The 13,979-nt window shown below is 42.2% G+C and overlaps 1 protein-coding gene across 2 annotated transcripts in view; it reads left to right on the top strand.

Annotated features, from left to right (window-relative positions):
• The first annotated feature begins 383 nt into the window (after positions 1–383).
• The window catches only part of TMEM120B (transmembrane protein 120B), a 38,887-nt gene continuing 25,291 nt past the window's right edge, over positions 384–13,979 (top strand). Inside the window, exons 1-3 of one of the 2 annotated variants that reach the window (XM_039505292.1) lie at positions 384–767; positions 9,673–9,791; positions 13,087–13,203. In XM_039505292.1, coding sequence (XP_039361226.1) covers positions 699–767; positions 9,673–9,791; positions 13,087–13,203 — 305 coding nt within the window. In that variant the 5' untranslated portion in view covers positions 384–698. Of the gene's footprint in view, positions 768–4,987; positions 5,120–9,672; positions 9,792–13,086; positions 13,204–13,979 lie in introns of those variants that run through there. The other variant, XM_039505291.1, reaches the window with a different exon arrangement.

Below are 13,979 nucleotides of genomic sequence, written 5' to 3'. Positions count from 1 at the left end.
GGGGAACAGGCTGAATGACCTAGTATCAGTCTGGTGCTTCCACAAGTCTGCACTATCTCTCACCTTGTATCTGTGAAGTGCCAATGCACACCTATGCTCCAGAAGATAAAAAAATTATTAATTATCATTATCATATGCAATAATTGCATTTTTCTATCTAATGCTGGAAAAGAAACAATAAGTCTCCAAGTGCAAAGTGTCCTTGAGCAGATCTCAGTTGACCTTGGCTGGCTGGCTGGGCTGGCAATGAAAGACGGCAGGTTCAGCAGAGCTTGGAAGCAGTAGCTGCTCTAAGCAGACCTTTTCCTTGTTTCTATAAAAGCTACAGAGGTCCTGCAGGAGCGGAGATCCGGGTCTGCAGGTTGTGTGCTGAGTGCATGGGCAGGGCAGCCTAAGGATTACAGTCACGGCTACAGCAGAGAGACTCACGCAAGGTGGCGGCAGCAGCACCACGCAGCTGTTCCTTTGCATAGGCCAAAGGGGGGAGGGGGGAGAAGCAGAGCATGGGAGCGCGCGTGCTCAGTAGCACTCCCAACCCCTGGGTAGGCATGATGACGTCAGGACAGGGTGTGCACGTGGCCCTAAGACCAGCTGGAAGCTCGCGCTGCTGTTGCTGCTACAGCAGCTAGAAAATCACTCTAGGTCTCTGGAGCCTCCTTGAGGGGCCGAGCGCGCCTGGGGCTGACTGCCCTTGCACCATGTTACTGCAGTTGGAGAGGTATCAGCGAGAGTGGCGAGAGCTGGAAGAGGAATTTCAGCAGCTCCAGGTGATGGGAAGCGGCAGGGTTTTGCAAAGAGGCCAGCTAGTGCTTTGCTTTGGGATGGGGGGAAGCTTTTGCTTTGCTGTGTATATATCCACACCCCTTTGTGTCCCTGAGCTATGCTTTAAGAGAGGGTTGGGACCAGGCCCCATCACAGCCAATGGGCTTCTAATGCAGGACTCTCTCAAGCTGGGTCATGCTGATTGAGGGAAGGAGATTTGAAAAACCTCTGTTAAAAATCCCAAACGCTTCACCACCGACAGAAGTGGCGTGTGTTGGGGTCTGGGTGTCCTTTTTAAAAAACGTCTAAAAATGAATGATCGTCCCTCGGCCTTCCTCTGTGAGGGACACGCTCTGCAGCTGGAGTGAGACCTGGCAGTTCAGATTATCTCTAGTATCAGATGAATCTAAACTTGCATTAGAGCAAGCCTGTGATTGGTAACTGAGGAGGGAAAGCCTTGGGATTTGCCATGCATGGAAGGATTTATGCTGTGTATCCGCTAGCTATAGCCCTCCTTTTGCTCTCTGTGGCTAATAACTTTCTGGAGAAAGTAAAAGGCTGTAGAAAGTCGCATTGGATCATGGATGCAATGCTTGTCAGTGAGGAGAGAAACTACTTGGCTAAGGATTTTATTTTTTCTAGAGAAAATTACTTTCTGTACAAAAATAATTCTGATTTTTTTTTATTGAACAGTTTCTGACAAGCTCTTGGATTTATTCCTTTTGGTGTATTTTCATTCTGCTTGGGATGAAATAATTAATTGAAAAGCAATATTTAAAAAAAGCCTACAAACACTTCAGTGGTAGGTAATATCCTTAAACTTTTTTAGGGTCCATTAGTCAGCCTTTCAGTTTCTCATGATACACTCTCCAATGGTAACAGGTATTATTTAACTTTATTTATGGAGTGATTATTGCAGTTATATGAGAGTATTTTCTTTATTCATAATAAAATTAAATTATTCTATGTGTAGAACTGTGTTTTTTAATACAACAGCCAAATTAAAGCTCTTTTGGCATCCCCTGTATTAGTTCACCTGTAAATCTCAATAGCAATATTTCATACCTATATTTGCTGGGGAAGGGGAATTTACATTATAAGACATGAAAAGATGTTCACTTGATGATGATTACTCTTCCAGATGCTGCTTTACACTTCGTTATATTAAACTTGAATTTAATTTGATTCACTCCTATTAGTGCATTTTGGTTCCCAGAAGATCAGATTCTAACAGCTTGTAGTTTCTGTTGCTGTTTAGGGAATCTGCTGTACTTTGCATGTTGGCATTGAAGATTTATTAGGAGGTGCATCTTTGTATGCAAGATAGATTACAAATGGTGCCCTATGTATGCTGTGGATCTCTGTCTGTCTATATCTAAATGCATCTACATACATGGTGAAAACTAGGCTCATTATTTACCAGCTCTACACTACACAATAGTGTAGAGAAGGAACTGAAGGCAGTTCGCCCACATGCTCCTACATAGCCTCAGTGTCTGGCATGAGGAAGCATGGGATGCATGTATGTAAAGGCACTGTATTTGTATGTGGTGAGGAGGCATGTTGAGTGGTTTTTTGTTGTTGTTGTTGTCTTGTTAAATGAGAAGTTATTTAGTTCCCATATCAAGATAGCACCCTAAGCTTCTAAGATGATTAAAGTCCCTGCAGTACTACTTGCAAGAGTAAGTGTGTGAGCCCCAGTGCTCCACCAAATTCCAATTTGGCAAATCACTTTTATTGCAAATCACATTTCTTACAAGTCACAGTGCTGAATAAATAACTATTCTAGTCTAGTTAGTTTAGAGTTGTTAGGAATACAGTTCATAGGGGCATACTGGACTTGGTGACAGCTAGAGCATATTCTCTTTAGACAGATTTGAGTCTCTGTCAGGTCTGGTAGGGATAATTTGGGGAAGCCCTCAGATATCATTAAGGAACTGTCTTCAACTCCTTGGCCATATGGCAGCGTGCACCTTTGTGACCAATCATGCAAGGCTACACCTCTGCTTCTTCAAAAGTTGGTTGAGGACTGCCTATTCTCCGACCAGGGATGCGTTGGATAGGCAGGTGCTGGTCTCCTTGTGAGTAAAGAACTCCCTAAACTGGTGGAATCAGCAACTCCATGTCTGTGCGGGCATCCCTTTCTTCTGCCCAACCCCATCAGTGACTCTAATGATGGATGGATGCCTGCTAGGGTGGAGAGCCCACCTTGGCACCCGCACTTTTCAGGGCAGGTAGAAAGTCCATGAAACTAGTCTCCACATCAGTCTGGTGGAGCTTAGGAGAGTCAGGAATGCGTGCCTCAATTTCTTGCCCTTCATCAAGGGCAAAGCAATCAACATCATGATGGACAACGTATCCTGCATGTTTTACATCAACAAGCAAGGAGAAGCAAGATCCCCCTCCTTGTGTGCCGAAGCTATAAAGCTCGAAGTGGTGCATAATTAACCATATCCAGATTTCAGCTGCTTAACTTCCTCGCATCCAGAACACCACAGCTGATGCCTCGGTAAACACGTCTCCTATGACTAGAAATGGGAGCTGGACATTTAGGTTCTACCAGATGTATTCCAGATACAGAAATGGCCAGAAGTCTTTTTGACAGCTCTGAGAACAAGATTGAAGTGTTGTCCTTTCTGTTAAAGAGGGAGGACTTGGTCACCGCTCCCTGGAAGATAGTTTCCTTTTACTGCCGAAGAAGAATCTGTTCTTTTCCCCACAACACTCCTAATTCTAAGGGTGATGACCAAAATCAGGCGGGGGTGGGTCACAAGGTTATTGTGTGGGTGGGGGGGGGTGTCACAGTTTTGCCACCCTTACTTATGCATTGCTGTGTGGCCAGAGAGCAGTGGCTGTTGACCGGGCACCCAGCTCTGATGGCACTGTCGCCACCAGTAGCTGCGCAGATGTAAGGATGACATGGTATGGTATTGCCACCCTTACTTCTGTGCTGCTGCCTTCAGAGCTGGGCCCTTGGCCAGCAACCGCCACTCTCTGGCCACCCAGCTCTGAAGGCAGCAGCACAGAAGTAACAGTGGCAATACTGTGACCCTCCTACAATAACATTACAACTCCCCCATAACCCTCTTTTGGGTCAGGGCCCCTACAGTTACTACATTGTAAAATTTCATATTTAAATATCTGAAATCATGAAATTTATGATTTTTTAAAATCCTATGACTGTGAAATTGACCAAAATGGACCATGAATTTAGTAGGGCCCTATGCATAACATTTCTAAGATGTGGGCTTTCCAATCCATCCACATTCTCATATAGGCTCTCATCATCTTGTGGCTCTAATGCTGCAACACCCTTTTCTCTGGCCTTCTCAGATGCTGCCTTGCTTCACTCATTCAGAATGCTGCTGGAAGGATAACTTCCATAGCCTGGTCTTTGATGCTTTTGTCCCTCCACTGTCTCCCCCCTTCTCTGTCGCATCAAACAAGCTACTTTGACTTTACCTTCAAGGCCTTTCGTGGACATCCCCCACCCTACCTGTCATCTCTCATTCGCTATTTAGAGGCTGCCTCTGCCTCTGACTCATCAACAGTGCCAGCTTCCATCACGGACTAGTTACTTTTTCAAACAAGCACCTTTGTGCTGTCCCTCCTTTTTGGGAGGAGTTCCCTGTAAACTCTGCCTATTATGATGATCAAGACTGTCTCATAGTTTTTCCCTGTCTGTAATGTATCACCTGTTGTCTCTTGTCTTATACTCAGATTGTAAGCTCTCTGGGGAAGGGACTGACTTTTTGTTCTGTTTGTACAATGGCTGGTCCATGGTCCTGAGCCACGATTAGGGCCCCGTGGTGCTATGGTAACACAAATAATTTAATAAGACTCTTGGATTCTGTTTATTTGTGTGTTACTGACTTGATGGGTGACCTTGAGCAGTAACTTACATGTTAATTTTCAAAAGTGAGTAGTGATTTTTTTGGGTACCTTACTTCAGACATCTTAAAGGGGCTCCCCTCCACCCCCACCCCCAAGTGCTGATCATCTGCTCTCTAGAAATGAGGCCTCTTTAAGCTGTCTGAAGCTGGGCACCCTAAATTACTAGTTACCATGCCTTCGTTTCCCAATCTGTACATGTAGGAGGGATGTTGAGACTAAATGTTTGTAAAGTGTTTTTGAGTTAATTGACTGGAAGGGAGGAGCCAATGGATCTATATAGTTTTGGACCCCAAGGCACACCTCCACACTAGAACCTTGAGGAGCACAATTCTGGTGCACAGGAAATGCTGAACCTCATGGCATGTGCTCCTGGCAATCTGCCTTCTTCCTTCCAGCCCTGCGTGGCACAGCCATACCAGTTCTACTGCCTAGTTGGGCCTCATGCAGCTATGGAAGGTGTGGGGTAAGAATTTTTCCCCATAGTGACTAAATAATCATGTGCGGGTGCGTACACATGTGCATATGTGCACACAATTTATCTCTGTCTACTAGGTATGTCAGCATATTGCTGGTCTATATATACCAGCTAAATAAGCCTTGCAATAGCTCTGTGAGGTAAGTAGGTGTATGTGTATCTGTGTACATGTGCCATACCCAAGTCTAATTAATCAAAAGTGTGTGTGCAGTAGAAGAACAGACCTAATAAAAAAAATAAACACAAATTTAAATGTGCTATCATATTATGGTTGCAATTTACACTCAGAATGCAAGTTTGATTTCCCAAATATGTAGGGGAAGATGGCTTCCATTTGTATAAATGGGTAATCGTTGAGGCCATGACACTGCAGAGCTGATGAACTCAAGGAAAGTTGCAACCCTGCGGAGCTTATCAACTTCACGCAGGTGCCTTTCACCTAAGAAGCTAAAGTCCTTCAATGATCAGCACAGTGTTTTCCACATAGAAAGTTTTGCACTCAAGTTAAACGTCCAGGGACGTATTTGACCTTTGGATTATGCTAGCTAACATAATAGGAGTCATGCACCCATTGAACTGCAAAAAGGGACCCTTTGTAAACTTTCCCCATATATTTCTTAATGAGTAAATAGCTTCTCTGTTTAAAAAAAAAAAAAAAATTCTGATGGGCATTGATGTGGATTTTACAACAATTGTCTGCTTTCCTGCAGCTGTGGACCTCACAATCTTTTACATTTATGTGTTTTTAATTAAAGTCTTTTAAGGGAAGTTAAGGCAGAGCCAGAGTGTGATATATTTAAGAACATTTTAACTCCCTTTGGAAATTAACTTTTTAAAATTTTTTTAACCAGACAGTGTAAACAGTCAAAAGAATTGATTGCACAAGCTCAAGAGAAGCAGAATTAGTTAATATTTAAACTGTCTTCCATTAAAGAACTGATTCTTAAAAATTAATTTGGGGGGGCTGTATCCAGTCCTGGAGTGAGTGAGTGAGTTAGTTATTTTGATTATGGCTTTGCTGCCACTACTTACAGAGGGTTTTGAAACTGAAATCCAGTGTATACAGTACAATTTGTGTTGCATTTGGATTGTGTGTATATATAGTGAACATGTGTTAAACCCTTATGAGAAAAGAAACAAATGTTTTTTTCTATGTATTTTTACCACACTAAGTACTGCTGAATGATCTTAAGAAAACTGGCAAATGTATAATTGAACTCCCTCTGATCTTTACTTGAAGTGTGATTAGTGGATAGACCTGCAATGCAAATATAGAATAATAGAAATGTAGTTCTGGAATGGACTTTAAGAGGTCATCTAGTCCATCTCATGTGAGGCAGGATTAAAGTATACCTAGGACATCCTTGGCAGATGTTTGTCTAACTTGTTCTTAAAACTATAACCCATGCTGATGCTTAACTATGCTTTATAGTTAGAAAGTCCCTCCCCAACGTCTAACCTAATTTTCCCTTGTTGCAAACCAATTACTTTTGTCCTACCCTGTGTGGACATGGAGAACAATTGATCCATCTTATTTATACATTTAACCCCTCCTCTTCCCCTAGTCCAAAATCTTATAAAGCAATGACTAAGATTTTAAATTGGCAGCATAAAGTTGGATTTAGGCACCAAAATAAGTGGCCCGAGTTTCAGAAATCTTGAACATCCAGAAGTGCCATTTGAAGTTAATTGGCACTGCTGGGTGCTCAGCATTTCTGAAGATCAGGCCACTTATTTTGGTGCCTAAGGATGAACTTGAAGCCTAACTGTAGGCACAGATATTTTTTTTGAAAATCTTGGGCAATGTATTTGCCATAACAGTGTGTATAGTAAGGCTCTGTCTAATGTGTTAAATTGACTTTTGTGGGAGGTTAAAAAATAAAAAGAGGGTGGGGTTAATTATGAATGTAAGGGGAACACCCTTTATGTTGGAATCAGAACTCTGCCAGCTACAACAGCTATACTCACTGGCATTACAGAAATGTGTATGTAATAAAGATTCTGTTCAGAAATGGGTGGTTACCCTTTCGTAGTATTCGACCGCTTTCTGTGTCCAGTATATTCAGTGTATTCTGTGTCCAGGGATTTGTGTTGCTTACACACTTAGAATCACGCTTGCAGAACTCTTTATAGACAAACTTCCCTCAGCTTAGCTAGTTCATAGCACAGTTGCTATTTGGCTTGTGATCATACTGTGTATAGATGAAAATGGAGTCTGGCTGGAATTGTATTTTGAAAAGGGCTTCTGACCTAGTTTGGACAAGGATTTGGTGTCTATACCATGAAATGAGTTGTACTTGTCCAGGGTGTGTTGTGTCATGTCTTTAGGCTGTGTTGAAAACAGTTGTCTTACTGGTGGGGACGCAGTCAGCAGAGGAGAACATGTATTTTAACAAAGCAGGTGGTGTGTGGCGTTCTAACCAATATGTATTATGGTTTGCCATGATTGGTGTTGAGCTTGGTTTTCTGACTATTGTGGATGGGATCAATCACTTTCACTCCAGGTTAGGAGGACCTGGGAGAAAGCTATATCAGATGCTTGTTGTTAGACATAACTGTTCTGTATAAGTTCTTATCACACTCGTCACCATAGCAGCTGAGCACTAAGTGATGTGACTACATCTGTCATGTGTGTGATCCCTCCCATTCTTTCCCTGGGGGAGAAGTGTGTTGCAGTAGTGTCTTGTCTTTGAAATTTTTTTTTATATTTCACAAAAATACATGTTGCCCCATATGTTTGATAGAGAAAGCAAAGTTAAAGAAATATGCCTTGCACTTGGAGTGGAAGTTGGTGAAGTTTTTGATGCTCCTTAGTTCCTGTAGGTGTTCACTTCACAATCCGGAACTGGCCCCTGAGAAAGTTCTGTCTTCTGCAGCATGGAGCTTCACCCTTAATGCAACTTTCTACAATGCGCTAGAGGAGGCAAGCTATCACTCGTGGTCTTCATCTCAGAGGTTTAGTTGATCTTTTAGCTACTCAGTGACTTGGGCCCAGTGTAACTTGAAGATCAGGACAGAGACATTGAACTTGATTTGATATTCTATGGGAAGCCAGTGTAGCGAGCAGAGGACAGGTTTGATGTGTTTGTTGGTAAGGTGATATACTGCAGCATTCTGTATCAGATGGAGCATCCTAAGAGCTGAAGGCTTCATGCCCAGGTATATCTCATTGCTTTAGTCCAGCTGAGAGGTGATGAAGGCCTGAGTAACTGAGGCCAGGTTATCATTCGTTAGGATTGGATGGTGTTTCCTAGCCGACACGAGATGGTAGACAGCGTTATTTGTGGATGCTGCAATGTGAGAGCTTAGTGCCAGTAGGAATCCAGGAGCATTCCTTAGGTACAGACTGAATTGACCGATTGTGGCTGTATACCTTCAACCAAATGAGACTGCACCATAGCTGCAAACTCTTCAGAGTTCTTTCCTGGGCCCACCGGCATAACCTCTGTCTTGCTTGGGTTTAGCTTCAGCCAGCTGGTGTGGCCATGATGTGAATGACAATTAGTGTTGAAGCAGCTTTAATGTGTACTTTTGCCCCAGACTAATTCAGCAAGGGCAATAAAGCCAAAATAAAGAGTGAAGACATTACCACGTTAGCCTGCAAGCTAAAATGAGGAGTGTGTAGGTGTGAGGAACATGCAGATGTGCTCACAGGCAGTGGAAAAGCCAGTCAAACAGTAATTTCTGGGTTCAGAAAGTGAAAACGTAACAGGTTGTGATGAGGAGGCTCTTCTTTAAAGAGGGCCTGCCAGGCTGCAGGGAATGGCAGACTTCAAACTATATCTGTTAATCAGAATATGGTACTGGTTACTAGTCATTCACATTTGTTTAATTAGCAAAAGTGGTAAAGAGGGTTTTATGTTTTAAACAAGATCTATTTTCCTCTTTTCTTCCTAGCTCTTCATCTCCCATTTTATCGTACAGTGAAATTGGAGTCCTTGATCTGTCATTTAACCAGCCATTTCACAGAAACAGATTGGGATGGAACATAGGATTATGACTTTACTGAAGGATCAGACAGGAGGAGGAGATTTTTTTTTTTTTTGAGTGGAAAAGCTTATTATGAAGTATAAATGACATTCTCAGTAACAGCAAGGGAAATGAAGAAAATAGGAGACATTCTTCCTCCTCTTTATATAGGCTTTTTATTTTTTAAGTGAAATTTATAATCACTTGGACTGGGCATCTATGTGCCATAGGTATCCTGAGAAACTTGCATAGAATGAAACTAATTTATGATAAATGGAGCAGTTGGCCATATTTCAGCAGCAGATACCTTCCCCAGCAGGAATGACATCAAAATCATTAAAATTACTTTTGTTTTTAGTGGTGGTGGTGAGGACCCACAGCTCCAGTTGAAGTCACTGGGAGATGCAGATGTTAATAATCTCAAAACTAGGTTGTAAAGCTGGAGAAGCAACTTGGGCCTCTGCTCTCCCAGAAAAACAGGATGTGCCTTGTTTTTGTTTTTTATTTTTCTCCAAAAGTTTTGACTTAAAGATTGCATCTTCTTTCTGCCTATTTTCTCTGCTCTCTTGTAGGAAACTCACAAGGTCTATAGACAGAAACTTGAAGAACTCAATAACTTGCAGACTGCATGCAGCAGCTCCATTCATAAACAGAAGAGGAAATTAAAAGACTTGAAATACAGCCTCCAACGGTAATGGGATAGTCTTGGGGCGGGGGGGGGGTCCCCTGAGTGACTGAAATACAGGTTTATAATTATTATTTTGCTGCATGTCCAGTCTCCTAAAAAGCGAGCAGCCTTAGGTTATCACAGTTGTGTAAATTTTGATTTAACTACTACTATTATAGATTCATAGAAGTAGAAAAGACCAACTAGATCATCTAGTGTATCCTTCAGGAGCCAGTACAGAATTGCTCCCTACAATATATTTTGTTATAGGAATATTTTTATACTATAGGACTGCAGTGCCATCAGCCTGTTACCTGTAGTTTTATTAGTAAGATAAAACTCTGTTGGTAGCAATGTGGTTGCATTTGAAGGTAAATTTTAATCTTCAATGGTGTTCTTCCAATGTGGTGCTAGGATACTCAACTCCCACCAACAACAGGACCTGTGTGCTTAATTCCATTGGCACTAAGGTAAAAATATTGCCTTTATTGTCTCTCAAGGTTGCAGGCTATTTCCAGTTTTCACATTAATTTTTGTTTTACCCATTTTCCCATAAATTATAGGCTATGACAAATCACATGTAGCATGGGAATATTTTTAAGCCCAAAAACCTGCAACAGTAAAGCTACGTTCTTGCCAAATTTACAAAAACACTATGATGATTTAACGTTTAGAGATAAATATATGGGGCATCTCTTCTGGCTTATTAGAGACTTTAATATACTTCTAAAACAGGAAGATTGCAATATTTGTATTGGTTAACATTTGCTTCCCAATTCATCAAATATTTATCTTTTAGAGTGTACTGTCAGTGTATGTAAGCATTGATTAACCTCCAGACTAAGGTACATGTTTATAGAGGAGGAGATGAGGAATTGATAGTGTTCTACTACATGGACTTTTAGTTATCATCTACTAATATTTCCTTTTCAGAATTTCCTGATGTGATCCAATTTATTGTCCCATTTCCAAGTGCTCAAGTGGCAAACGTTGAAAGAGGAACTCCCCTTTCTTTCTGTTCTACCACTATAAAGGAATACTCCTGAGGGCATTCTGCGCCAGAAAATTAAAAATTCTGCATCCAAAAAAAATAAAAATTCTGCACAGAATACTTTAAAATTCTGCTAATTTTATTTGTCAAATAAATGTGGAGGCTCCAGCATGGCACAGGGGAGCACAGGCCCCTGGCTGCACAGAGGTGGGAGATCACTGTGCAGCCCCACCCCCGGACACGGACTCAGCGGTGAGGTTGCACCCAACCCTGACACAGCGCAAGGACCCGGCGTTCCCCAGAAACACCCCAGGGCCCTGCTCCCTCTGTGCCAGGTGCACCAGGCATGGGCAGGCAGGCTCAGCAAGGCAGGACCCAAGTGTGGAGGGGCTCAGTGTGAGGGAATCCAGGTGTGAGTTGAGAAGGTTCTCTGTGGGGCAATCTGGATGTGGGCGGCTCAGCAGGGGATCTGGCTGTAGGGAGGATCTGGATGCACAGGGGCTTGTTGGGGGTGGTTCTGGGTGCAATGGTAATGGGACTCTGTCAGGGGGTCCAGGTGAGAAGGTGGTTGGGGCTCAGTTTGGGGGTCTGGGAGTGTGGGGGTTCAGTGGGAGGTCCAGATGCTGAGGGAGTGGGGCTCAGTTTGGTGGGGATCCAGATGTAGCTGGTTGGGGCTCAGTGGGGTGGGGATCCAAGTGTGTGTGTGGGTGGGTGGGTGGGGAGGCTTGGCAGGAGGGTCAGGGTATGAGGGGGGTCTGGATGCATGGGGATTGGGCAGATGGAAGAGAAGCTCCCTGTACAGGGATCCCTCCCCCTGCAGCTGAGGAGTGATGGGTGCAGGAGGTGGGGGTGGGGAGTTTGCAGAGCTTCCTTCCACTGGGGGAGAAATCTGGGGATGGGTCTGTCCCAGTCCCAGATGCTGTGCAGAGGAAGAGGAAGTCCCATCCTCCCCAGCCCGGCTGGGACTAGCAGCTAAACCCGGCATAGGATAGAAGCCATCAGCCAGGTCTCTGCCCCGCCCCATACGCCCACAGTAATTTACCTCTCTGCTGGCTACCCTGGGCATCCAAAACACACTGCTGGGGAGAAAGTAACTTTTCTGTGGGGAAGCAAAAAAAATCTACAGGGGACATGAATTCTGTGTATACGCAGTGGTGCAGAATTCCCCCAGGAGTAAAAGGAATCTGCATTTTTCCCCTTTGTTTTGAGCTCTGGCAGGCTGTTCCCTATCTGTTCACACATTGGCAGTTGCAACTGGAATAGTTTCTTAGCAGAGCTGGGCAGTAACTTTAAAAAGCCACAGAAGTGTCATCTTGCTATTATAGTTTGGAGATGAAATTTGTCCCTCCTCCTCACCCCCCTCAAATTCTCTCTCCTTTGGTACAAAGCATTGAGCTCCGTATGACAATCGATTTTAGAGGTGTGTTTTTTTTTTAAATATCCACCATCCATAAGAATTTTGTGTGCTGAGCAGCAGTATGATTGAAGTTAGTTACAAAGCAGTTAATGAAAAGCCCTCCTATTGCTCTAATATTGTCTGTATTCAGCAGTGCTTAAACTGGCACCACCTGCTGTCCCCAGAGCTGCTGATGTCAATAGAGGAGACACTGCAGGAAGAGCTGATCAGAAGGTCCTTTTCCCCTGCCTTCCTCCATCTAATGTACCATTAATTGTGTAGGGACCAAATCAATCTCTTGGATTTAAATTAGTTTAATGTCCTTTCACTTGGGGCTCTGTAGGATGTGTGATGTCACTTTGAAAGGCTATACAGCGTGGGTTTGGGTTGTTTTCCCCCCACCCCTCCCTTCAGATTGCCTTTTATGAAGTTTATGGTCTGGATAGAGATTTTTCAATGTAAAGGCATGCTCAGATCAGTTTAAAATTTTTAAAAGCAAGCTTTTATAAAACATCTGTAAGACTATTTTTAAAAAATTAAAGATTAATGAAAAGCTCCCTTTGAAAAGGGATTCATAACATTACTTAGCAGTTTTTTGGGATCGAAACATATAGAATCCTGCTAATGAACTGAGAAACAAAAAGCAAAATTGATCAGAACTTTTCACATTAGGTTATAATCATTGACTAGTCTTTCTGTTGCTTAAGCTGAACGTAGTGTAAAAGTAAAGAAAGAGTGTAAACAGAGGAAAGTAATTTTTTTTTTCAGCTTTAACAACCAAAGTTTAAAGGTAAACTCTTGCTGTTAGAAGTGCTGGTAAGGAAATACCTGTATTTAAACAAACAAAATTTTTTTTGCCATGTTTAAGCTGGTTTTATCCCCTTTAAAATACATTTTGTAAAAAGGGATCTGTGTTTTCACCATCCTCACAGGTGCAAACGCACGTCTAGTCCTGAAGAATCTGATCTCATACAGCAAATTAACACCCAGATCAAAGACAGGCAAAATGTTTTCTTTGACATGGAAGCCTATTTACCAAAGAGAAATGGGTATGTATTTATTAAATAATCTTCCTAATATAAAGCTGTTACAAGTATTTAGATCAATGTTTCTTTTCTAGAAGAATTTAACAGATATATCTGCAAAGAATGAGAGGAACGTATAAGGTAAATGAAAGGGTAATATGGTAGGTCGCACAATAGACTGTTTGATGTTTAATCACATCCATGCTTGCGGGAGGATTGAAATGGAGAGGGAAAGATGAATCAGAAGTAAATTTTTCTTTTGAAAGAAACTCTCTATGGGCTCTAAGGCTTGACTAACCTGGAACTTCATTATTCAGAATATTCATGTAAACACTCCCATATTACAGTATAATCATATTGCTCTTTGGTACCAAGAGAGCTCTCATCTGTGGTACTCTGTCTTAGCAGTACTGAGATGCCATTCATGGGCTGCTTCTTGCAGATGTAGCTATCTTGCTGTGAAAATATTAATCCAGTTTCCATGCCCCTGATTCTTTTGACTGTTAATTCATAATTTCTCCTGATCCCTAACACTACAGAGAGTAAAGAGGCCTTCCACCAGAAACTTTTTATCTGTCTTACTCATTAAAATGTTTGATTTTTAAAAAAGCGAACCAGTCACCAACTAATATTGAGGATCAATTTGAAGAGAGCACTGATATGTATTCCGAGGGCACCATCTGCATTTTAAATAAATTTCTGTAGTTTTATCTCTTGCTTGCTATAATTAAAAATTTAGACCAAAATATACAGTATTGCTTACTGGAATTGGATCCTCTCTCTAAATCTAGCATGCAGGG

Source organism: Mauremys reevesii, linkage group 18, assembly GCF_016161935.1.
Source record: "Mauremys reevesii isolate NIE-2019 linkage group 18, ASM1616193v1, whole genome shotgun sequence".
In the NCBI taxonomy this organism is placed as follows: Eukaryota; Metazoa; Chordata; order Testudines; family Geoemydidae; genus Mauremys; species Mauremys reevesii.
Note: the sequence above shows the minus strand (reverse complement) of the source record. Positions and strands in the feature narration are given on the sequence as shown.